The 26,447-nt window shown below is 28.9% G+C and overlaps 2 protein-coding genes across 3 annotated transcripts; one reads left to right on the top strand and one right to left on the bottom strand.

Moving 5' to 3' along the window:
* Positions 1-1,259: 1,259 nt before the first annotated feature.
* LOC123262013 lies at positions 1,260-6,586 on the top strand. The gene is made up of 4 exons (XM_044723984.1): positions 1,260-1,820; positions 2,300-2,860; positions 4,324-4,607; positions 5,518-6,586. The coding sequence occupies exons 1-4, from the start codon at positions 1,334-1,336 to the stop codon at positions 6,361-6,363; spliced, it is 2,178 nt and encodes a 725-aa protein (XP_044579919.1). The 5' UTR covers positions 1,260-1,333; the 3' UTR covers positions 6,364-6,586.
* An 8,719-nt stretch (positions 6,587-15,305) lies between these two features.
* Positions 15,306-21,576, bottom strand: LOC123262015. 2 transcript variants are annotated; one of them, XM_044723987.1, is made up of 6 exons: positions 21,484-21,576; positions 21,103-21,384; positions 20,652-21,035; positions 16,956-17,234; positions 16,305-16,792; positions 15,306-16,177 (listed from the first exon to the last, which is right to left on the bottom strand). In XM_044723987.1, exons 2-6 carry the CDS (start codon positions 21,268-21,270, stop codon positions 16,027-16,029), a joined length of 1,470 nt encoding a protein of 489 aa, XP_044579922.1. In that variant the 5' UTR covers positions 21,271-21,384; positions 21,484-21,576; the 3' UTR covers positions 15,306-16,026. The 2 variants fall into 2 exon arrangements, with proteins under 2 accessions (XP_044579922.1, XP_044579923.1); XM_044723988.1 differs by having other exon boundaries at positions 21,533-21,548.
* Between the last annotated feature and the right edge of the window lie 4,871 nt (positions 21,577-26,447).

Here is a 26,447-nt window from a genome sequence, read left to right on the forward strand (position 1 = left end):
GCTCCTTCATCGAACTTTAAGTTTTCCCATATAAATAACATGGAAAGTACGGTTTTAAACAGTATTTTACCCTGCAAGCTGTGAAGAAAATTTTTTGATAAAATGAATGATTGGACCTTTTTAAGCATTAAATTTCTGAGAAAAATTTCATTGAGTCATAAATCAATCGTCATTATTTAAGTTTTTACGGATCTTTGAAATTTGAATTTTTGAAAATTTTACGTTTTTGCATTTAACAGCCAAACTATTGGAGATAGAAAAAAAAATTAAATGGCAATTTTGTAGTTCGTTTGATCCTCTATAACAAAGTTCTTAACAATTTTTTGTATAATCAATAACAAAAAGCTACAGACCTACAAAGTTTTGTTTTTATTATTTTTCACTTTTTTCAATTGAACTATCGATGATATAGAACAAAAATTTAGTATAAATTTTTAGTATATCAAATTTGCAACAAAATTGTATAGGTGAGATTTTTCGTATTATTGATGGTTAAAAGTTACAGGCTCAACAAATTCTATTTTTATGATTTTTCATCTATATCATGTAGTATATCAATAATATATATAAAAATTAATAAGAAATATAAAGTACATTCAATTTTTACAAATTTATGCTTGGTAAACTTTATATACTGTCTGCAGTTCCTAGATCAAAAATTGTTTACTAAAATCCAGTAAGAATCAGAAGAACTACAATAAGAATTTGTGAAATAGAACCCTCCTTCAAGTTGTTTACTATGACTAGATTATTATAATTATGGTTTATGATGAAATATACACGATTAGATTAAATAATGATGATAATAAATTTATAATTACTTTGCAAATAAAACAGATAAAAAGTTTTTATAGTTTTGATTATATATTTAGACTCTAAAGAAATATGTTTCCTTTTCAATATCAATTAATCGCAATTTAACCCAGAAAAATTATTACACAAAAATAAATTCTCAATATTTTATGTTTATGTTTCTATAAATATTAATATTTGCATTGAACTATGTGTTTTCTATAAAAATGAAGTTGTTATTGCTGCCAATATTCAAATTTAAATTCAAATTATCCTAAGGAATTCGCATTTAACGCCCTCTAAGCATTTATTGTTTTACCGCTTAATTGATAAATTTTCCCCGGGAGAACGCCAATTAGTGAATTCTATTGTCTTTCGTTTTAATTAGTCTTCAATTGAGGTTGGTTTTTAAGAGTTATTTATGTAATAACAACAATTATACTTATTGTAAAAAAAAAAAATGTCTAGTAAAACTAATCAAAGAAAATACATCAACTTAGTTGGCTTCGAATCGAAAAATTTAAATAATTTAAAATTACCGATGAATCGTGACGTTTTATGTTTGTTTTTCTACAAACATAGAACAGAAAAACGAATTATCCGCGAAAGTGCTAAACTTGTTCTTTTTGAGGTTAGTAAGGTGTGGAATAAGTTTTCATTGCCTGCAAACAACTCACATAATACAATCGTAAAAATTGAAAAATTGTACAAAGATTGGCAAATAACTCAAGTGAATAAAGCTCGAAAAAGATCTCCAGCTCAACTATTAGTTGAAAAAAATTTCAGAGATTCTCTTGATCGGTTATTTGATATTGCACCGCAGAATGCTTTACAGATTCTGAATTCTCCTCAAAAAAGAATTCTGATTGATAGTCGGCACATCTGTAAAACTAGCCAGTTGTTAAAAAACGCTACCGATGTTCAAGAAGTGCTAAGTACAGCAACTATTTGCCTAGATAATAACTTGAATGTTGTTCAAGTGGAAAGTACAGAAACAAACTCAGACATTAACGAGATTGATCTAGCAGGTATATTAGATAGGTGTTTTTTTGTTCTATTTTTTATAATCTACACTGAGAGAAAAAATTTATTTTAATTAGCAATGTTGCAATAAAAAGTTAATTTGATAAAACTTTTCATCAATTTCATTTCTTAGCTGAAGAAATTAAAATTTTATTAACAGTAACTTTCTTGTTCAAAAAAGTTTTCTAGATTTGGGAAAAAACAATTTTGGATGTGAATTCGCAAGTTGTCTTTCTAAGATTGTTTTTTTTTCCGAATCAAATAAAATTAATTTCAACGAGAAAGTTGCTATGATAATAATTGGGATTTCTTCAGCTAAGAAATAAAGTTATGAAAATTTTCAATAAGTCTATTTTTGTCACAACAATGCCTATTCCTTTCAAAATCAATTTTTTTTTCTTAATGATCTCTTTCATGAGCTGATGAAATTGAACTCTTTTCTCAATTTTCCTTAATTTGTACTCTTAAAAATTTCCATTTATAGACTCTATGTTGCCTCTTTCACAACATTCTACTGCTTCTACTGCATCAACTCAATCAAATAGTTCTACTACTTCTGACTTTTCTAATGAACTACCTCTAGAACCAAAACTAAAAAAAATCAAATTAATGACACCGGAAGTTGTTTCAGCAATGGATAGAGCTAACGTTACCAGTAGACAAGCGACACATCTTATTTTCGCTATTGCATCGGCTTTGGGACATAATTTAAATGATGTCTCTATAAGTCACCGTACGGTTCATCGAAATCGGATAGAATTAAGAAAGGAAATTGCCAAAGATTTGAAAACTGACTTGAGAATTGCTCAATGCGTTGTTATCCATTGGGATGGGAAGTTACTGCCTGATATAACTGGCCGGGACAAAGTTGAAAGACTTCCAATAATCTTATCAGGTGTTAATACTCAGCAATTATTAGGAGTACCTAAGCTTGATCGTGGGACTGGGTTAAATCAAGCTATCGCTATCAAGGAAATTATAAATGAATGGAACATCTTGGATCGTATTAAAGCAATGTGTTTTGATACTTGTCCTACAAACACAGGTAAATATACTTATTACAAAAATTAAGGTAAATAAACAAAAATTTAAAATTTTTTGGTGATTTTAAAAAGCCTCTAATTTGAAGGAAAATAATCATACAGTATTGTTTTTAAATCTGAACTTTAAAATTTTTGAGCGTGAACAGTGTTGAGGTAATATAAATCATAAGAAAATGACAAAAAAAACTTCCAAGAATTTGCTCATATTCTGTTCAAATTAAAGAAAATTTCTTTTCTCAAGTTTTCTTTTCGAAAAATTTGTACCTTTTGTGTTCTCTACAACAATTGACATTTGTTGAAAGAGAAAATGTTGCTTCGTAAGGATAACTTAATCTTCAAAAGAGCATACAAATTGAGAAAGATATCTTTATAATTTAAAAAGATCTAATTGATTTTTGACGGGTACTTATGAGAAAAAATCCCAGCGCTTTAAAACGTTCAGAGTTTTTTTAGGGCATTTTAAAATTCAAAAACTACAGAAAATATCCTCCAATTATTCATTACATCTTAATTGATACTAAGTAATCTGAATATACATACGCATCCAAATTTTTTTTAGACGAAATTTTGATTTCGAAAAAATTCTTTTATTAACATCCGTTGACCGCTTGTACAGAATATTTTGTAGTTTTCAAGACCCTCTTTTTACTCTTACGGAGATCATTATTTTCTGAGAAATCGATTGTTAAACTCAAAAAAGACTTTTTTACTCTCACCGACGATAACTTAGCACCAAATAATCGAACAGAGTTTGAAATAAAGTACAAAAGACGAGAAAGAAATTCTCTAGAAAAGTCTTATGATGACGTTTTAAAAAAAATGATTGAAGTCTATAGACCGTCTCAAAGATCAGCAAATATTTGGAAAATTTTTTTTCGATGATTTTCTACTCTATACACTTTGATTAAAACTAGAAATTGAATTAATTAGTTTATTACTTTATTATTAGGGTGTGCCAAAGTTCAATTTCTGTGAGAAACCTTTCAAAATTGGAATTTTGAGTTCTGCTTTTAACAGGAGTTGAGTTTGGGAATTTTCTGAGATATTTTGAGTTGAGACAATTTATTTGAATTTCATAGAATTCTTAACAGGAGCTTTGTTTGGGCATTTCCGGCTCAAATGCGGAAATTTCAGCGGAAATGAGCAAACAAAGCTCCTGTTAAAAGTTCTATGAAAATCATGTAAATTGTCTCAATCCAGAATATCTTAGGAAATGCCCAAACACAGCTCCTGTTAAAAGCAGAACTCAAAATTCCAATTTTAAAAGGTTTCTCATGGGGATTGAATTTTGGCACACCCTATTTATTATACTAAGAAAAAATTTTCCGGTCCATGTCTTTTACGTACACAGTGTATGACTTATTTTCAATACTTTAGTGTACGAAATTCTTAAATTTTTTTTATATTCTCGAAAGTATCAATTGGTATCGAATTTTATTTAATTTTCTAATCATTTTTATTGTAGGATCTGATAAAGAAACATGCAGTCGCTTAGAACAAATGCTAAAAAAGCCATTACTATATTTGGCATGTCGACTTCACATATATGAGTTGATTTTGAGAAGCGTTGTTGAAGTTGTTTGGCCAGGATCAAATTCTCCTAATGTACCGATTTTTGTACGGTTCCAAAACTCTTGGAAGAACATAGACCAAACAAAGTATGAGACTGGTATTCAAGATTCCATTATAAATAAAGAAGTTCACGGTAAAAAAGACGAAATAATTAGTTTCATCGTAACTGAACTGCAGGTAGTTAATTTAAATTATAATGATCATTTCTATTAATTAATGTTCGCACATTCACTTTAAAAAGTATACTCTTAAGTCATAGTTTGAGAGCACTATACAAATAAGAAAATTTAAGAAATATATGAATTTTTTGAATATTTCAATTGAATTTGAATGAGTATATTTAAATAAAAAATAGTTTTACCCATAAGAATCAATAAGGTATTTTCAAGTTTCCAGTTACTCATACGGATATTTTTAACTTTTAATTTTTTTTTCTCAATAATTTATTGTTAAGATACTTGTAATAGAATACAAAACTATACTGATAAAAAAGTGAACTTTTGACTCAATAGAAAAAATCTTGAACCATGAAAACTATTTTGAAAAAACTGATTTTCTTGAGTCTAGAGAAAAAATTCTTAAGCCAAGAAATTTTCTTTGGTCAATAATTTTTTCTCTTGAATCAAAAAAAATCATTTTCTTCAAAATAGTTTTAATAGTTCAAGATTTTATTCTCGATTCAAGTCAATTTTCTTATCAGTGTATTGATTTTAATTTAATTATCAACGATTTGACCACCAAACGTCGTGCGGATCGAAATAAAACTAAAAAAAATTATATTTTTTCGGTCAGAATGCAGCTCAGACCATTATTAATGAATTTCCCGATCGTTTTTCCTCCTAAAAAATTTTAGAATCTCCGTTTAAAAACTCAACATTTCAAAATACTATTTTTTGTCTCTCGTTCAAGCAGTTATTGATGAAAGTACCGCCTTTCAAATATCACTAAAAATTAAAAATTCATTTGCTCCTTTAGACTTTTGACTAGTAGTCGAATTTAACTAATACTGAAAACTGACATGAGATTTAATTTGATCGTAATTTTTGAAATAATTTTCTAAAACTTAATGAACATTTTTATATTCCAGAAAAAGCATGACAGAGATGATTATAAAGAGCTTTTGGAATTAGTGTTAATATTCTTAGGTGGTACTCCGAAAAACGGGATCAAATTTAGAGCTCCAGGACCAAATCATCATGCAAGATGGATGGCTAAGGCTCTATATGCTTTAAAAATCTTCATTTTTAAAAAACAGTTTAAAGTCAATGCAACTGAAGTAAATGGACTGAGATATGTCTGCTTATTTCTAGTTAATTTCTACACGGTTTCATGGTTTAATGCACCTTCTGCGATAAAGTCATCCTATCAAGATTTGAATCTGATCAAAAATCTTTATGAATTCCGTTCTGTCCATAAAAAAATGTCTGAAGCAGCAACGGTGACATTTTCAAGACACTTATGGTACTTGTCAGAAGAGTTGGTCGGGTTAGCTTTGTTTGATGACAGAGTTTCCTTACATGCTAAGAGACAAACCGTAACTGCAATAAAAACGCGAGAAAGTAATGCTTCGAATTCAAAAAAATTTATCGTCAAAGACGTAAGCTTATTATTATCGAAAAACATCGAAGATTTTGCTAGCAAACAATCTCTATTTTTGTTTGAGCAGTATCAATTACCGTATCAATTTATGGACAAGGGTCCAGAGCTCTGGGCATTTGATCAAGATTATCTACATTGCAAATCTGTGTTTTCAGACTTAAAAGTTGTCAACGATCTCGCTGAAAGAGGTGTTGCATTAATCCAGGACTACAACAACTGCTTAACGAGAAATGAAGAACAAAAACAATATTTATTGCAAGTTGTCGAAGAACACAGAAAAAAATTTCCTTACGTTACCAAAAATAAAATTGTAGCTACTTATTCAAAGAAATAAAAAAAAATTTAACTACACGATTGAAACTATGATAATCGTTTTTGTCTGTTATTTTTATTAAGTGATTATAAATTTATTATCATCATTATTTAATCTAATCGTGTAAATTTTATCATGAACCAAAATTATAATAATCTAGTCATAGTAATCAACTTGAAGGAGGGTTCTATTTCACAAATTCTTATTGTAGTTTTTCTGATTCTTACTGGAATTTAGTAAACAATTTTTGATCTAGGAATCTCAATCTTGCTGATTAAAAAATTAACCATTTGTCTCGATAATCACTCAATTTGTATTCATTGAATATTTCTTTAACGCAAAACATTACTGAAGTAACAATAATATTGTAACGATATTGAACTGCAGACAGTATATAAAGTTTACCAAGCATAAATTTTTAAAAATTGAATGTACTTTATATTTCTTATTAATTTTTATATATATTATTGATATACTACATGATATAGATGAAAAATCATAAAAATAGAATTTGTTGAGCCTGTAACTTTTAACCATCAATAATACGAAAAATCTCACCTATACAATTTTGTTGCAAATTTGATATACTAAAAATTTATACTAAATTTTTTGTTCTATATCATCGATAGTTCAATTGAAAAAGTGAAAAATAATAAAAACAAAACTTTGTAGGTCTGTAGCTTTTTGTTATTGATTATACAAAAATTGTTAAGAACTTTGTTATAGAGCATCAAACGAACTACAAAATTGCCATTTAATTTTTTCTATCTCCAATAGTTTGGCTGTTAAATGCAAAAAACGTAAAATTTTCAAAAATTCAAATTTCAAAGATCCGTAAAAACTTAAATAATGACGATTGATTTATGACTCAATGAAATTTTTCTCAGAAATTTAATGCTTAAAAAGGTCCAATCATTCATTTTATCAAAAAATTTTCTTCACAGCTTGCAGGGGTAAAATACTGTTTAAAACCGTACTTTCCATGTTATTTATATGGGAAAACTTAAAGTTCGATGAAGGAGCTCTTAAAATTGAAATTAAGAGCTGGCCTTTTGACAGAATTTTTGTTTAGACATATCCTATCATATTTTGGGCTAAGAGTGAAAAAAAAAATATCGTCTTTTTGGCACACCCTAATATATATATATATATATATATATATATATATATATATATATATATATATATATATATATATATATATATATATATATATATAGGGAAAGTGGGTTTCGTAGACCGTCAATCACGCAAAAACTACTGAACATATTGACATGGGACTAGGACCATTCGACGCGGAATGAATTGTAGATGGTTATAGGCTACTTATTTTTCGAATTCCATCAATCCTTCACCATTTTATTTCTATTTAACTTTGATAAACATTTTTTTCCGCCGATAAAAACAAAAGACAAGCATTTTCCTTCAATTCATTTATTTTTTTATCGGCATGAAGGGTATTACGTTTTTTTTTCTTTTTTTTTGAGAATTTAGTTCCATCTACCATCGCGTGGGCGGATGCGTGGGTGGATGCGTGGGCAGATGCATGGGCGGATGCGTTGGTGGAAAATTTCACTAATTATTTCATTTAGGCATGAAGGATATTACGTTTTTTTTTTTTTGAGAATTTAGTTCCATCTACCAACGCGTGCGCAGACGCGTGGGCATATGCGTGGGCGGATGCGTGGGTGTAATATATATGAGCGAAATAGGGTTTCTTTGACTAAAGTTGACGTCAAAACTACTGAAGCTATCGGGATGGGACTGCTACCATTCGACGCAGAATTTTCCGTAGATGGTTATGGGCTACTTTTTTTTGGATTTTATCAACTATTTCTCATTTTTTTTACGATTTACTTTTACATACATTTTTTCCCGCTAAGAAAAACAAAAGACTCTCATTTTTTATTCATTTGTTTTTAATACGATTTTCTTTTGTTTTTATTACATAACCTTGATATTTGATTGATTTAACGTCATTTATAAAAAGTTTAAGAAAAAGAAGCTAATTATTTTTGGTGAACTAAGTGTCGAAAATTTATGTTTATATGCTGATCGTATGTTTGGTTATGATAATTATCTGAAAATTAATTAGTTTCATGAAATAAAATAGTTAGATATCTATGAAATCTACTGAAAATGTTGTTGTTTATAAACTAGAACTTTTTGAAACATGAAACTTCAATCATATCTATTGAGATTTAATAACATTTACTAAAAATTTCTTTACAGCAAACGTCTCTTTAGCAGCGGGAAAAAAGTAATTGCTAGGTTTCCAAAACTTAACATTAAATGTAGTAATTCGGTCAACGGATTAAGAATTTTATATACATGTTATTTTTGCTGATTACATAACTTATAAATTGTTTTTATTGCGAGATCGCGGGAATGTATCTGATTAAAATGAATGCATTTTCCAAACACTGGGTATGTGAAAAATAAATTTGGCTACTTATGTAAATAGAATTCGTAAAAAACATGTTAAATTTATTTTCTATAAAATATTTATGTCACTGAGAAAATTTTAAATAACAAAAAAATTCTTCGCAATTGAAGCTAGACATATTTCAACTTTACTTATGAGACTTGCAATGACTTTAACTAAACTTTCAATACTCATTTGGAATCTGTGCAAATCAAAACAATACTCTAATTAAATTTCAAGTCTATATCTAAAAATGCAATTCTATAAAGCGCCCAGCGAAGCGGGCGGGTAACAGCTAGTATATATATATATATATATGGGTCATTCCATGTCAAATCGACCAATAGTTATGATATGCAAATTCAAAATTTCGCGATTTTTCCAGTTTTTCAATTTTGTTTTTGCAATATTGGTCTTTCGTTTGTTTAAAAGGAGACACTTGGGGCTATTGAAAAAAAATTTTGAAAAATGCCAAATTTGTCAAATTTTGAATTTTTGAAAATCGTTAAAAATGAAGACCGCTATTAAAGTTTTGGCTCAATTTTTTTTGTATGATACCTTGTAATGATCTTAAAAGATCCTGAAATTTTTGGATAGGGTTCTTTTTTTTTTCAAAAATATGAATTTTTAAATTAAAAAAAAAAATTTTTGAATTACAAAAAAAAATTTTTTTTTGTTTTTTGCAACTTCTATATAAGTTAAAGTTATGCAGATACATAATATTGTAATTTTGAGTATTTAGAAATCAAATGCACGATGTAAAAATATTAAATAATAAATTAATTTCAACTTTTATTCATTTTTTAGACATAATCTAAAAGTCAGGCTTAACGCATGATATAATTTTTTATTTTCTTAACGCATGATATATTTTGTCCGTTTCTTCACTTTAATTACAGTTTTTAACCTCAAATAACTCAAACAGATATTAGTTTTCTATAAAACTTATAAATAATTTTATGAGAATATCATTTTTTTTTTTTTTTTCGTTCTTTCGAATACTTATTTACTTACGAACTTCTGCACATTCATAGTCCTCAATCTCAAATTACAAATTATTCTCATGTTAATAAGACGACAAGTGGCGTCAACAACTTTAAATGAAGTAAAAAAAGGACAATTAACAAATTCTATCATGCGTTAAGGATGACTTATTGTAAGGATGCAAGATTATGTCCAAAAAATAAAAAAAAGTTGAAATTAATTTATTATTTAATATTTCCACGTCGTGCATTTGATTTCTAAATACTCAAAATTACAATATTATGTATCTGCATAACTTTAACTTCTATAGAAATTGCAAAAAATAAAAACAAATTTTTTTTTGTAATTCAAAAATTTTTTTTTTAAATTCAAAAATTCATATTTTTGAAAAAAAAACCCCTATCCAAAAATTTCAGGATCTTTTAAGATCATTACAAGGTATCATACAAAAAAAAATTGAGCCAAAATTTTAATGGCGGTCTTCATTTTTGACGATTTTCAAAAATTCAAAATTTGGCATTTTTCAAAATTTTTTTCCAAAATATATTTTTCCATAAACAAAATTGAAAAACTGGAAAAATCGCGAAATTTTGAATTTGCATATCTTTCGAAAAAAAATTTTTTATTTTTTTTCCTTTGGCAGAACTTCGTTCTATGATAGAAGAAAACTTCTGACCAAAATTCATCCAAATCGAAAGAGGTCGATTCCAACTATTGGTCGATTTGACATGGAATGACCCATATATGATTGCGTTTATATGAGAGACACCAATAGGACTCATAACGAGACTCGACTGTATGTCAAGGTTAAAAAATTCACAACTCGTGATTAACTCATCAATTTCACGGATATGGAGTCATTTTTTTCGTCTTGAAATGTAATTTTTGAAAAAATTTAATTTTTAATTTTTTCAATTTTTTTTCCAATTGTAAACTCAAATATTGATTCTTTTTGAAGAGCGACATCTCAGATTTTTTTTCAAATATACGTTATTCCACATAACTACTTAAAGAATTTTTCAAATTATATAACTTAAATAATATTATTTAAAATGGGATTCAAATGCTTTCTATTTTTAACCTACTTTTAAAAAAAAATTTTTTTTTTTCAAAAATCCGCGTTCTTTGATATTTTCCCGGGAAAGAAAGTTTAGATTTGCTCTGATCAAATCAGATCAAATTCATCAGATCTGAGCAGATTTACATTTTGGCCAGATCTGTCCAGATCAAATTTGATCTGATTAGGTCAAATCTGATCTGTTCAGAACTGGTTCGATTGAAACAGAATCAATTTATAAAAAAGTTTATAAAATAAAAATAATAGTAAAATTTATTTTATTTCTACTTGCAAATTAGAAATTATGTATTTTATATCAATTTTCCGTAATTTAAAATCGAATTACCGTTGAAAAATAATTTATATACGATGTTAGGGATTCGAACCTGGGTACTCCTGCATGTCAGTCTCAGAGCGTACCATTCAGCTACTAGAAGTACTTGACTGAGTTACTCTTCAGATAATAGTGTAGGCGCTGTATTATCTTTTCGTAAAATTTTGAGGTCGATGTACAAAATATGATTACTTTATGAATTTTGACCCGCTGAAACCGAATATCGCAGTCATTTTTGCGAAATCCTGGGCCATCTATTGTTTATAGCCATTTTTTTAAACAATTATTTTAGAAATCATTTTTTTGAGATCGGATATTTTTAACTTCCCGCTAAAAAAAATTGAAAATTTTTTGAAATTCGGAAAGTTATTTATTGGTTTTACCCCGTTTTGCGAAAATCGAGTTTTCATCAGATCTCGACGTTTTAAAGTCACAGGAAGCTTCCCTGACTATTCCCGCGATGGTGTCCATGCGGCTGTATTTGTGTGTGTGTGTGTGTGTGTGTGTGTGTGTGTGTGTGTGTGTGTGTGTGTGTGTGTGTGTGTAAACCTCTTATAACTTTTGAACGGCTCGGCCAATCGGATCGAAATAGGTGGCGATCGAAAGAGTATCATTGCCATTAAATTCATGAAAATTTGAATCTATTCGATTCGGTAGATTTTGAGAAATCTCAAAAATAAAATTTTCAAAAAATCGTTTTTTTGAAATAACTTCTAAACGGCTACACCGATCAATTTCAAAAACTAATCAGCTCTTAAGTTTAAAAAACCACGTCAATTGCCACCAGCCCCGTCAAAATCGGTTGATTCGTTCGAGAGTTATCGAAAACGAAAAAAGAGATTTTTTCACATAACTTCGACATTTCTTTTTGGATCGTTTTCGAAAAAATTCGGAAAAAGTGAATTTTTTTAATTTCTCTAAGATTTTTGTTTTGATCAGTTTGTGTTCATCACAATTATATCATAGATTTTGAAAAACTTCGTGGAATTCCGCTAACCGCGTGAAAATCGATTCATTCATTCAGAAAGTATTGCAGTTTGAAAATTCAAAAAATACTGTTTTATTAAACTTCTACCAGACTTTTGAGCTCGAAGAGCTCAAAAGCTTAGAACAGCTAACTCTATGAGCTTGGAGGGCTCGAAATAACATAAATTATATTTTTAAGCTCGAAGAGCTCAAAAACATCATAAGTGCAATTTTAAGAGCTTATTTATGGAATTAGCGGAAAGTTGCAGGGATGGCTTTTAGGGTCAACCGTTTTCCAGATTTTTTTTTCAATATTTTAGGCAATTTTGAGATGAAAATTACTTTTATAAAATTTGCCGCAAGTTGATAGTTTCTGAGTTATAAATTTTTGAAAATTGAAAATTCTTGATCTTCAACAATTTTGATGATTAATTACAAATAAATAAATTCCGGATCAATAAATTTTTATTTTTCAAAGGAGGTAAATTTTTGAACTATAACCACACTGATAAAAAATTTAACTTAACTCAAGAGCAAGAATCTTGAACCAAGAACACCATTTTGAAGAAAAAGAATTTCTTGAGTGAAGAGGAAAAATTCTTGAGTCAAAATATAATTCTTGGTTCAAGACAATTTTCTTGATTTAAGAATTTTTGTTCTTGAGTCAAGAGTTTGATTTTCTTCAAAATGGTGTTCTTGTTTCGAGATTCTTGATATTGAGTCAAGTTAAATTTTTTATCAGTGCATTAATTAATTACTATAAAAAACTAATAATACTCAATTAGCATCATAACTATTTATCATCTTACTTGTCTTTATTTTTTTCCAGTATTAAAATGAAGATCATTTGGACAATGAAGAACATTTGGACAATATTATTTGTACAATGAAGAACATTTTGGACAAAATTAAATAAAAAAAATTAAGAAACACAATAAAAAATTTTACTCAAAAATATAATTGATTTCTTATTTTTAGCTCTCCGAGCTTAAGAGTTAGCTGTTCTGAGCTTTTGAGCTCTACGAGCTGAAAAGTCTGATAGACGGTTAATACAACACTAATTTTTAAATTTTCAAACTGCTATAACTTTTGAATAGGTCAGCCGATTTTTACCCGGTTGACGGCAATCGACGTTGTTTTTGGAGTTTTATAAAAAAATTGGAAGTGCTAATTGATTTGATATAAAATTTCGGTATAATTTGGAAAAATCGATTTCTTCGAATTTTTTCGTCATCGATATCTCATGAACAAAGGAACCGATTTTGATCCGATTAGCGGCGATCAACGTGGTTTTCTAAGGTTTTAAGAGCTGATAAAAAAAAACTTTTTCAAATTTTTTATTTTTGAGATTTTTCAAAATCTACACGATCGAATCGGTTCAAATTTTCAGGAAATCTAACTTGAGTGGAACTATTTGGAACCCCTCTTCGTTGATTCCAATCCAAGCCGTTCAAAAGTTATAAGAGGGTCATATTCATAGAGACAGATACACACACACACACACACACACACACACACACACACACACACACACACACACACACACACACACACACACACACACACACACACACATGCATAGAGACATACGGACATCATCTCGAAAGCATTCAGAGAAGCTTCCTAAAGTTACTATAGTCCTTGAGAAAGATTTTCAAAATAAGGGCCCTAATTTTCATCGTTTTTTATAACTAAAAATTTGAAATTAATACCAAAATTTTGGTGTTTATTAGTATTTCCTATTTTTTTGACTGTTTCATTCAAAATTAATATCGATTTTTTATCGTTAATTACTTTTTGTTGGAATAAAAAAATTATACGTCGTAAAATACTTAACATTATTAGCAAACTATTAATTTATTTGAATGCATTTATGAAATGTTTTCCTATAACTACGAGACTAGTGAAAAATTGGCATTGCTTCTGCAAATCATAACTTATTTTTTTTTTTTTTTTTTTATTAAAAAAAATTAGGTACAAGGCGTTGGTGTAAACCAATATAGCCAACTTTACAAACTTATATTATGTACAGTACATTTTCGCCGCTCTTACATTTAAAATATAGAATTATTAAATATAAATATAAATATATAGAACAATACATGTGTAGTTCAATTAGGCTTATGCCATATCACTGTTGAGTAATGATCCCATCTTAGTAATAAAAATTCATAAGGTTTACATTTTTTCCCTTTACAAAATAAATAAAAAAAAAAACATTAATATATTGCACAAATAAAATATACAGAAATTAGAGCGATTCTTATTAAGATATTTTCCAATTATCAGTGTGCTTAATTTGTTCATCCATGATATAACTATATTAATCAACCACAAGTTTGCTCATTAAAGACAAATAGACTTGGAAGTAACTATATACAAAATGACACTCTTTTCTTTTTGAGTTATTGAATAATAAAAAAAAAAAAAAAAAGACATTAAATAAATTTCTTAATAGACGATAAAAATGTACTTAGGCAATTAATAATTCCCTGACTCAAGCTACTTAAAAGAGATTCAACATTGTAAGGGCCTTGACCTATATTAGTACCTAATGCTTTAATAAAACCAGCTCTTTGAGATTCGTATAATCATAACTTATTTTCATGCGGTATATGGACTGCCATCTGTAGGACTTCCAGTAAAAAAATATCACGACATTTACTAGTACCGCCATCTCTTGACGCCAGCACTACTCTATTACAGTAACTGACATTCGAATTGTTTATAAAATTACGACCCAATGTATATGTATATTTATTAAATTTCCTAACGAATTTTCGAGAAATTGTTTAAAAATAAATGCTAATTAACATTACAAATTGTATTTAGAAGTGCTAAAGAATTTGATTTTCACATTTTATAAACACGAATTTGAAATATTAATGAAATACTGATTTCATATCGATCGATAAGTAAATATGTAATTTTTATTGCATAAAATTTACAAAATTAAATTCATTAGCACATTATTATATTATTTTGAACATCCATGCAAATTTTCAGGTCATTATATTAAGGGCAACATATAAAAAAATTTGTTTAAAAAAATTCATCAAATTGTCGGTCATAAATCTGCACCCGTGTCCCCTTAACACCAGGTTTCATGCACGTGATTGTAAACAAGAATACTTAAAGTTTCTATTGAAACAATAACATCCGGTTATAATTTGTATTAAATAAAAAAAAAAACGTGATTAAAGTTAGTGCATTTGTAAGAGCTATTTATTTGAACATAAAGTATAAAAAGTCATACCTAAGTAGATCTGCTCTGATCAGAGCAGATCTAATTAGATCTATCCATATCACCTTTATGATTACATATATAGTAAACAAAAATATATTTTTGCTAATAATAATTTTTCGAGACGATAATCTACCAAAAAAGAAACTTTAGCTTTTTTTAAGCCCAAAATTTTTTCTATGGGTACTAAAAACTTAATTCAATAGTTTCAAGGATGAACATTTTTCAATTATTGTTTTCTTTGTTTGCTTATAATTTCTAAACAAATTTGAAGCCTCCTTAACTATTTGTTATTAGTATTTTAAACTCACAGTTTAGATTTCAAAATCTTTCAAAATGGGATCTTTCCTGTGGACTACTTAGAGTAGAGCCTAGTTGCTAAGTTAGATGATAAGTTTAAAAACCAAATTCATTACAGGTTTTATAATTGATCATTACCTCAATTGTAATTAGGTAGATAAAAGATAATCGTTACATTGAACGAGTTAAAAAAATGATAGTATTGATATTCACTAATCTTCTTTAATGTTTCTTATTTGTTTTATGATTTTATTATGAAAAAATATAAGATATTTGATTTTAATAATTAATTATTACAACTGGAGTAAACAATTAATTTTTTTTTACAGTCAAATTTATATACATTTTAATAAACTATTTTTACAGAAATTCTTTCAACTACTGGCATTATTATATGATTGACGACCTGCCAATTCTAGTAAATAACGATCAGGATGATCCAACCAATCATTGGGGCTTAACTTTACAACTCTTTGTTTTTCAACTTCTTGTAATTGCCATTTTTTAACTTCTAATTGTCGTTCTCTGAAAGTGAATACAAACGGAAAGCTCATTTTATATTAAACGTAAATTAAATGAATCGAAATATAATGGTAAAAAGTCAATAATATGATTTAAATGCAAAATAATTAATAATATAATTTAAAATTACCTTGATTTTCGATCGCCACAACCCCACACTTCGATACTTGTAATACGATGAGGAGCACCTTCAAAATTGATTGAGTGAAATGATTGATCGATGTTAATAATAGGATTTCGTGGATCATCTCCAGCTCTTAACCCATAAGGATATCCTCGTATACCAGTGTTTAAGTACAAAATTTTCGATTTTTTCTGAAATATCTTATAAGTAGGATATAATTCTAGAATAACGGAGTCCGCATCACCCCAGTAAAGATGAGACTCTCGCCACTCGACAGCATTACATATGCAATAAGTAGCATGCCCATTACTGCCGTTATCTCCTTTAATAATGACTATCGTTGGGCCGCGATACCCCAACACGTGATGAAGAAAACGATTAGCCCCTGTCCCATGTTCATCGCTGCTGTAAAGTAAAGTCCAATGGCTTGGACAAGGACTCCTTGATATTGGAAGCGTTTTAGCCATATTATTTTCTGGTGATGAATCTTCAGTCTGAAGGAAAAAAAAATTTTTTTATCGACAATAAAAAACTCCCACTAGCGTTCACACTAGTGAAATGCAGAAAGCCATTTAATAAATTCTATTACTTCAATGATCATTTCTCAATATTTACGTTTATACAACAGATTGGAAAAATAGTATGTAATATTCATACCTGAATATATGTGAGTGGTAAGGAGATGGATAATAGCCAAACATGGCTCAATGGTAGTAAATTCTCAGGCTTATCAAAAAATACGGCTTTTTCTAAAACTGGTGTAACTGATTCCACCCGTAGCTGTAATTCTCCAGTTGATAAAAGTTTTTTACCATAGCGATAGGCAATAGTAAATATATGGACAATTGCTTTATGTACTCCAGAAACTACTCTCGGACAGTGCTGTGACAGCCAATTACTTACATAACATATCGAAAGATTTTCTTTTCCGTGAAACTAAAAACATAATAATAATTTTTAAAAAGTTGTATTTAGAAATAAGTATGCATAAATATTTCCTAAAATAAATAGTGATACAATCCGTATTACAAAAATTGTATAATAATTAATAAAAAATGATTTTATTTATGTATGTTCCGCTAAGAAAACATAATAGCTTAATATAAAAATTAAAAAATCATCAATATTAGTCTAAATAATTTCAATAATCGATAGGAACTAGAAATTGAAATACAGTTTACCGAGAACATTATTCGAATCGAAGTTATTTGAACAGACAAAGACAATTGAAAAGTAAGCGCTTCGATTTGAAAAGGCAATGAATGATTAATAATCATAAGAATACAAAAAAAAACGCTATTTAAGTTGTTTTTTTAACTTTCCGTTAAGAAAATTGAAAATTTCCAAAAGTTGGGAAGTTGTTGATTTCACCCCGTTTTTCGAAAATCGAGTTTTCAACGGATTCGAAAAATTTGAGAAATTTCAAAAAAACTACAAAAAAAATTTTGTTTAAATGTGGTTTTTTTCGAATAAATATATGGTTTTTAAACGGCTTTACCGATTGATTCCAAAAATCAATCAGCTCTTAATATAAAAAAAAACACGTTAATCGCCACTAGTCCGGTCGAAATCGGTCGATTCGTTCGTGAGTTATCGTTGTCGAAAGAAAACCAAAAAAAGTATTTTTTCGGAATTACTTCGAAATTCCTAGTTCGATCAATTTAAACTTAAAGATTCTTCATGAGGCTTAAAAAACTACGTTGAATGCCGTCAACCACGTGAAAATCATTTCATTCATTCAAAAGTTATTGCAGTTTGAAAATTAAAAAAATAGTGTTTTATTAAACTCAAAGAGCTCAAAAATGTAATAAGTGCAATTTTCAGCGCTTAAGTATGGAATTAGCGGGAAGTTGCAAGGATGGCCTTTAGGGTCAACCGTTTTCTTAACTTTTTTTTTACTTCCCGCTAAGAAAATTGAAAATTTTTAAAAATCGGGAAGTTAATGGTTTTACCTCGTTTTTCGAAAATCGAGTTCTCATCAGATCTTGACGTTTTGAGGTCCTAAGAAGCTTCCCTGAATGTTTTCGCGATGATGTCCGTATGTCCGTATGTCCGTATGTGTGTGTGTGTGTGTGTGTGTATGTCCGTATGTCCGTATGTGTGTGTGTGTGTGTGTGTGTGTGTGTGTGTGTGTGTGTGTGTGTGTGTGTGTGGCCGTATGTAAACCTCTCATAACTTTTGAACGGCTTGACCGATTTCATCGCGGTTGGCGCCATTCAAAAGGGCTTGAGTAAACTTAGATTTTGAATACCATTTGGACCGATTCGAATCAGTAAAGTTTGATCAATTCAAACTTAAGGATTTTTCATAAGGCTTAAAAAAATGCGTCGAATGCCGCCAACCGCGTGAAAATCGATTCATTCATTCAATAGTTATTGCGGTTTGAAAACTAAAAAAATAATGTTTTATCAACCTTCTATCAAACTTTTGAGCTTGAAGAGCTCAAAAGCATATAAAAGTTATCTCTTTGAGCTCGCAGAGCTCAAAACAACATGTAAATTGTATTTTTGAGCTCGAAGAGCTCAAAAACGTCGTAAATGCATTTTTAAGCTCCCAGGTATGGAATTAGCGGGAAGTTGCAGGGATGGCCTTCAGGGTCAACCGTTTTCCTAATTTTTTTTTTTTTAGTATATACAATCATATATTTTATTTAAATAATTCAGCATATCAAAGATACATATTTAAACAGTATTTTGTGAAGTTTTCATTTAAAAATTCTGAAAACTCAGCCGTTGGCACCTCCCCTCGCGGTTTTTGAAATACCATAAATTTTCGGTATTAATGCGTTTACCATAAATTAACCGTTATAATTCTGAAATAATACGGTATTTCTGTGGTGATTTTGGCCAGTTTTTTTACTATAGTTATACAGCATTTCTACCGTACTTTTGCTGCAAAGTTCAAAAATAATACGATAAAATTACCGTAAAATTCTATAACTTTTACCGTAAAAAATCTATGTATTAACTATAATATTACTATAATTTTACAATAATAAAATCGTATTTCTACGGTAAAAATACCAAAGATATACTGCAATTTTACCGCGTTTATACGGATATAATTAAAGATATAATGCTTTCTACCGTAAGATGGACGGTTGTGTTTATTACTCGGTGAGTCTTATGACCGTGAGGGTCGTCTCCCTTGATGCCTCAAAAAAAAATGCTCTTGCCGTGGACAGCGTAACTCATTATTGGTTCATCTAAAACCAAGGAACCAAACATATTTCGTTAGTACATGGATAAATCTCGTTATTGGACGAAGAAAAAAAAATAAAAATTTGAATTTTTGAGACTGAAAAAAAAACATTTTTTTTGGTCAAATTTTCACCATGTATTTACTCGAAAAAATTAGTTGATAAAAAAAAAACCTTTCGTCCAATAACGAGAATTATCCATGTACTAACGAAATATATTTGGTTCTTTTATTTTAGATGAATCAATAATGAGTTATGCTGTCCACGGCAAGAGAATTTTTTTTGTTTTTGAGACGTCAAGGGAGATGAGGTACCAACGGCTGAGTTTTCGGAATTTTTAAATAAAAATTTCACAAAATATTGTTTAAATATGTATCTTTGATATGCTGAATTGTTTAAATAAAATATATGATTGTATATACTAAAAAAAAAAAAAAAAAGTAAAAATACTTTTTTTTTTGAACCTCTGAAACCCACCTAACCCCTTAAGAAATTTATTTTCATTTCGTATACCGAATGGCCTTTTTTAAATATTATTTTATTGGATATAGTATCAAGTGAGTAATATATTTTAAATCAAATAAAATAATAATAATGATCATTTTAAGTCACAAAAAGTTAAGAGTTTTCTCCAATCTCACAAAATAACATTTATTACTCATTAAGGATTCAAATTACACGCTAGTAAACTGCACACCAGTGCAGCCAGATTGCGGGATTTTTTACTACTACCCAAGCACTAAACGCACGCTAAAAATACCGCGATCTGGCAGCAGTGCTGCACACTAACATTAGCCTAATCACATTTTATCTCATCAAGGACCACTTCTATTCATTTAAGTATTTGTTTTTAATACATTTTTAATCTTGTTTTCGTAATTCATAATTATCAAAAAATTTTATACACATTTTTACTGAGGCATAAGCATTTTAAAAAAACTTCTAGCGCATTTAGCCGCAAATCATATCGACCACTTCTTCATTTTGAAAACCCTAAAGTTTGGTTAAAAATAGTCCAAAGGCATAAAAAATTGTTAAAATAATATTTCAGTAGTGATTTAAAAGTATAATTATTAGAGTAATGACAACGACTTAATTTGTATGTTCACTTGACCTAATACTTAAAGTATTAATTTAGCCTGGTATTTACTTACGCAAGAGGTAATAACAGTATTAATTGTTTCGAGTATATATGGACAAGTATTTGGTTCACTTTCCGTTGCTGATTGATAAGAAATCATCAATAATTCTTTCAAAGTCTCTGGAGTCATATTACTATTTTCGTATGAGTGACAGTAAATTTTAACATAAGTATCTAAAATGATTTGATCATTCATCAAAGATAATAACTTCTCAACTTCTTGTTTAAGTGTTGATGTTCCTAAGTATTTGGAAGAAACTTTTTGTGATGAAGCAAGGAGATATTTAAATAACCTCGAACCCAATTGAGGATAGTGAGGGAATAAATATTTGACAAATACATTTTCTGAAATACCATGATGAACACTATCTTCATATTCACTATGTTCAGCCAAAATCTGTAAATATAACAGTAAAAAAGTTTTCACCGGGTTAGATAACAATATTATATCATTAAAACCATACTTTGCTCAATTTGTCAATAGGAAGAAAATGTGTCGTAAAATTTTGTTCGATTTCATTACTGGAAGTACTACGGGAAATTGATTTAGATACTTTGTTGTTAGTGGTTGTAGCTGAATGAATATGTTTTTGTTCCAATTTATCATTATGTCGAGTAGAATGATTACCCATTTTTTAATTAAATAATTATACTCATGCACATGGATTGAAATTCTAAATATCAATTGTTATCTTGATTTCACAAGTCACGTATACAAATAATATTGATAATGCATTAAACGTCATCTAAAATGATTAATAAAATAAATATAAATATCATTATGTAAAAGCAACACGAACGTGGGTTAAGGTAACTGAGAACTAATTAAAATCAGCTGCATTAACCCTTCGTTGGTCGCGCTATGAGCGAATCGCCGCCTAACAACTACTAAACCTATAGAGACTCGCTATAGTACGAGCGAGAAACTAAAAAAAGAGCGACCAACGAAGGGTAAATATCAAAACACTAGTGAACATTATATTTGTTTCAGGAACGCTAGTAAGAGTTAAGGGGCTCTTATCAAGTATTGGACAAGTATTAAGTTGAACCTCAATTAACTTAACTAAACTTTACCACCAATGCCAACGTGTAGAACATTTAAATACAAAACAAATAGTAGGCTATGTTCAGCCTGGTTTCCTCAATCTAATTCCTGTTATGCTTCCATCTAGTGGATGTTATTTTTATTTATTGAAAACTTTACTTACTGTAGTTCTTTCGCCCGGGAGTATTAAAATACTCGGTTTCAGCGCGGGAAAGGAATCATTTTAAATAAAAGAATTCTATTTAGACGTTATTTAATTTTGATCAAAATTATTTAGTTGGTTTCAATTTATTATTCAAGTTGACAAAATATTAAAAAGCTTCAAAATCTAAAATTGAGGTTTACAATGACGTGATCTTAGCAATCTAAGCTCTCGGTGAGAAGTGTCGTTACGTAGTTTTTCCGAAGAGCTTCAAGCTCCGTTCTTCTCCCACCGTAACTTCCATACTTACATCCACTCTAAAGAATACATAAGCACACACATTTTCTTCTACATATAAATGATCCTTATACACTAACATATATTTTCTCTATATCTATATATATTTATTTCAGCCTATCGGCCTGAAAGTTGGACTTCACTAATATACACTTTTAGCAGTACAGTCATTATATTTATTTAACTATTTTTATTAATTTAACAGACCCTTATAAAATCTATTTATAATAAAAATGAATTTATAATTAACTTGAAATTAAATTACAATAAAATTATAATAAACTATAACATGAAAATATATATATTATATTATTTATAAAGTGTTGGATTAATGTTTGAGTTTGACTAATTAATAACTTGAATTAAATATTATTTCTATTATTTTACAATCGGATTTTCTAATAAAATTATAAGTCAGTTTAATTATTATCATGTATAAAAGGATAGACATAATCGTTTAATTATAAATTAAATACAAGATAATAATAATTATTAATTATTTTAACTTAATTTTACTTAACTACAATATTATATAAAGTTAGATTTTAACAGTAAATGTTATTTAACAATCTTATTTTTGTTTAGTTACATATGGTTTTGTATTATTCTTTGTTACTTTAGAACAAGGGTCTATTGAATTTCACACGTGTCTTTTACGACTTTTCCTCATAGGGTTATAAGTGCCATGTGGCGAGAAATAGTCCTTGAATTATTCAAGTACTTTTTATGGGTTCTGAGAATTCGGTTACAATGTCCTTTTGTACCGAAATATGTTTTTTTATTTTATTTTATTTTATTTTGTAAATAAAACAGAGTTAACTAAAAGATGTTTATTACAACTGGTAAGAGTAAAAGCATTAAATAAATGATTTGAATATTTACTTCGAATATAAAATTTAACTAATTTTAATCATTTAATATTTATTAATTTGAATATTTCATTTGAATTCGCGCTCTCATAATAGATAGCACTCTAATAACAGGTAGCGTCACCTGCTGGATGCACTAGGTGCATTACATCCCATACATATTTTTTTTTTTTTATTTTTGAACACCGAACGAACAATTTTTAAAGTCGAAAATTAAAGAACAAACAACGAGAAATTAATTAAAAATAACAAAACGTCAAAAATAAAAATAAAATTTATGGGAGGCTAAATTGACTAAGGTAGTACTACCGTTACCACAAGAGTCAAATCCCAAAACCTAACCTTATTTTATTAACGTAGTAGATTTCCCCATACTAAATCACGTTGGAGAAAGAGAGACAGAGATAAATTTTGAACGTTTTTTATTAATAAATATTCTCATATGCTTGGAAACCATACTGATTGTTATTAAATATGTCCTAGATGTTATTTTCTCTCGTTGTCTTAATTTTTATAAGAATCTGAACGTCTAGTTTTGTGAAATAAAATAAAGTCTTCGATTTCCCATAAGGATCAATGGTTAAGGCAAAAATATGTAAATATTAATATCTTTTTTTCAGGACTTGCCAGGCTTCCAAAAATTTTACTGCTTAATTATGATATTATAAAGTACAAATATGCCAAATTTCATTAAATTCTGAACGTCAATTCTAAAACCGGTAGGACGGGACGGGGACACTTTGCCAAAAAAAAACTAGCCAACGTGAAATTTCAGTTGGTACCACGAGAAACTAGAGGAAAAAAGTAAAGGGACTCACACACATTTTAATAGATTAAAGTGCTGCTCCCTATTTACGACTAAAAACATTTTAATAGTTTGAATTCATTGTGAATTCAACCAATATATTCAGATAAAGCAGATTTGTTCAAATAGTGCAACATGAATACAATAGATGGCGGTTATATGTGCATTATTGTGGGATAATTGGTTGTGGCGGCACGATAAGCTCGGTCACGCCACATTATTGAAAAATATATTAATATTCTGGTAAGTCTCCGGGTTCTAATATATCAATAATATATTATGAGCATATAATGAATTGTATGTATACTTTGGGTGCATTTTAAAATGAACAAGTGTTGTCTAGTACAGTATGTACTGTAACGCTGCAATACTGTGGTAGATGTGTAGGTTATACACGTTAGTGGAGAGCACCCGGGAAAAAATGATCAGGACTGATCAGACCTGTTCATATCTGATCAGGCCTAAAATCCGACCTCATCAGCCCTGTTCATGTATGATCAGGCCTGATCAGACCTGTCCATGTCTGAACCGTTAAATACGCTCAGACCTGATCAAGCCTGTTCATGCCTGCTCATGTCTGAAGCATTAAATACGCTCAGACCTGATCAAGCCTGTTCATGCCTGCTCATGTCTTCATGTCTGAAGCATTAAATACGCTCAGACCTGATTAGATCTGATCAAGCCTGTTCATGCCTGCTCATGTCTGAAGCATTAAATATGCTCAGACCTGTTCATGTCTGAAGCGTTAAATACGCTCAGACCTTTCCATGTCCGATCATGTCTGTTCTAGCCTAATAGAAAAGGATTAAAACTCCATATATCAGCTGACAAGAACTGTTCATGCATGATTTACCCTCTTAAATGATATTTTAAGTCTGGAAGAAAAATTTTATCGAACTATAGACTGCAGTTCTATTTTTAAAATTAATTTGTTCCGTATGACGTATCAGTTTCTATCCCCTTATAAATTTTAAATGTACGACTTTCATCAAAAATTTCGGCTTATATAAGCATGAACTTTTTAATTTTCCATGCCAAAACGATGATTTTTAACGATGAATTTTGACGCAATGACATAAAATTTTTTACTGTGTTCCATTGAATACGCGAAAAATGAGATTATTTAGTAAAAGTTTGAGTTTGATAGCGTGAAAATACCAAAATATATCAGTTGATATCGATAAGTCCTTTCAAGGTGTCTGTTATTATCTTAAGCTACGCCTTGGTCCATAGCAGTAGTGTCAAAAGCTGTTAAATTGTAGAACACACAAATAATTCTCCATTTCCTATACGTTTTAATTAAAAAAAAACTTCAATTTTAAAAGAAAACAATAAAATTATAATTACGGAATGAACCTTGAGGAAATTTTTTTATTTACTTTACATAGAACCATATGTTAATGGAGCGAAAAAAATACATAGCCGTCCCAAATAAATCACTCTAATATGCAGAGTAAAAAATTTTGCATCAATGCGTCAAAAATTTTTGTGTTAAATATTGAACACTTTTATGTGTAAATTTAACATTTATTATGTTAAATCAACACAAAAAAGCGTTAAATATTTAACATAAAAATTTTTAACAAAAAAATTTTTGATGCTATGACGCGAAATTTTTTACTGTGTATAATTAATTATTAATAATTAATAAATTAAGTATAGAACTCCGTTAACTATAAGGATGAGTCATGTATAAAATTTAAATTACTTAAAGTAGTTTGAAAGGTACTCTAGAATTAAGATAAGTCATTGGGTCAATAGGTAAAGTATCAGTCTGAAGAGCGCAACGTACATGGTTCGAATCCCCGTCGGGACGAATCTTTTTTTTTTTTTTTATGGACCTGATCGAGTCAGTCATGAACAGATCTGATCAGACATGAACATGCCTGGCCAGGTCTGATCAGACCCGGTCATTTTTCATATCTGATCAGACCTGAACACTCATGCCTGTTCATATCTGATCAGATCTGATCATTTTTTCCCGGGCAGTAATTTTAGCGCGAGATTTTAAATATCAACTGGTAATTATTGATTTATTTTTTAGATTTAAAATTAATTAATTCTATTCATTTTCCTACATCTCACAACAATTAATTTATTAATTAAGCAATCATGAATCATTGATTTAAAAATGATTTTTAATTTACTAGAAAATAATGATAAATTCTACCATTTTGCATTAGTCATGAGTGAATGATTGCAACGCTTTTAAATATTCTGTTTTTATGGGATACTTTGAAATCAAAAAGTACTGTCTATATTTTGAAATATATTATTTGCAAAATTATGCTAATATCAAAATATTCATAATTATGAAAATTTTTACTTTTTTTCAATCAATACTTTCAATTAGAAAAAATGTTTTCTATCAAAAGCTGATAGCTTCAATTTGTAGAGAATACTTTGCAGTTCTAAAAATCCTCATTTTATTTTCGGTACGATCATTATTTCCAAGTGATTAATTACGAAAGTAGAAATGAAAAAATTTGTTTTTTATAAATTTTTCTATAACTGCCTTTTGAAACTATATACTTATAAGTTAGGAAGAACTTCATATTTATAAATTTCTGTATCTGATTTTTGGTATAATATTAATAAATCAAGAGACGTTTCCTGGCATTGCAGTTTCATAAATTTTCTTTAAAAAATTA

This window comes from Cotesia glomerata, linkage group LG3 (assembly GCF_020080835.1).
Source record: "Cotesia glomerata isolate CgM1 linkage group LG3, MPM_Cglom_v2.3, whole genome shotgun sequence".
Lineage (NCBI taxonomy): Eukaryota > Metazoa > Arthropoda > Insecta > Hymenoptera > Braconidae > Cotesia > Cotesia glomerata.

Coding starts and splice junctions, on each gene's coding strand:
- LOC123262015 (XM_044723987.1), bottom strand. CDS start 21,270: ATGGGTAATCATTCTACTCGACATAATGATAAATTGGAACAAAAACAT. Junction 21,036..21,102: donor CTATTGACAAATTGAGCAAA/GTATGGTTTTAA, acceptor TTATATTTACAG/ATTTTGGCTGAACATAGTGA. Junction 17,235..20,651: donor ATACTGTTATTACCTCTTGC/GTAAGTAAATAC, acceptor TTATGTTTTTAG/TTTCACGGAAAAGAAAATCT.
- LOC123262013 (XM_044723984.1), top strand. CDS start 1,334: ATGAATCGTGACGTTTTATGTTTGTTTTTCTACAAACATAGAACAGAA. Junction 2,861..4,323: donor TACTTGTCCTACAAACACAG/GTAAATATACTT, acceptor TTTTTATTGTAG/GATCTGATAAAGAAACATGC. Junction 4,608..5,517: donor TCATCGTAACTGAACTGCAG/GTAGTTAATTTA, acceptor TTTATATTCCAG/AAAAAGCATGACAGAGATGA.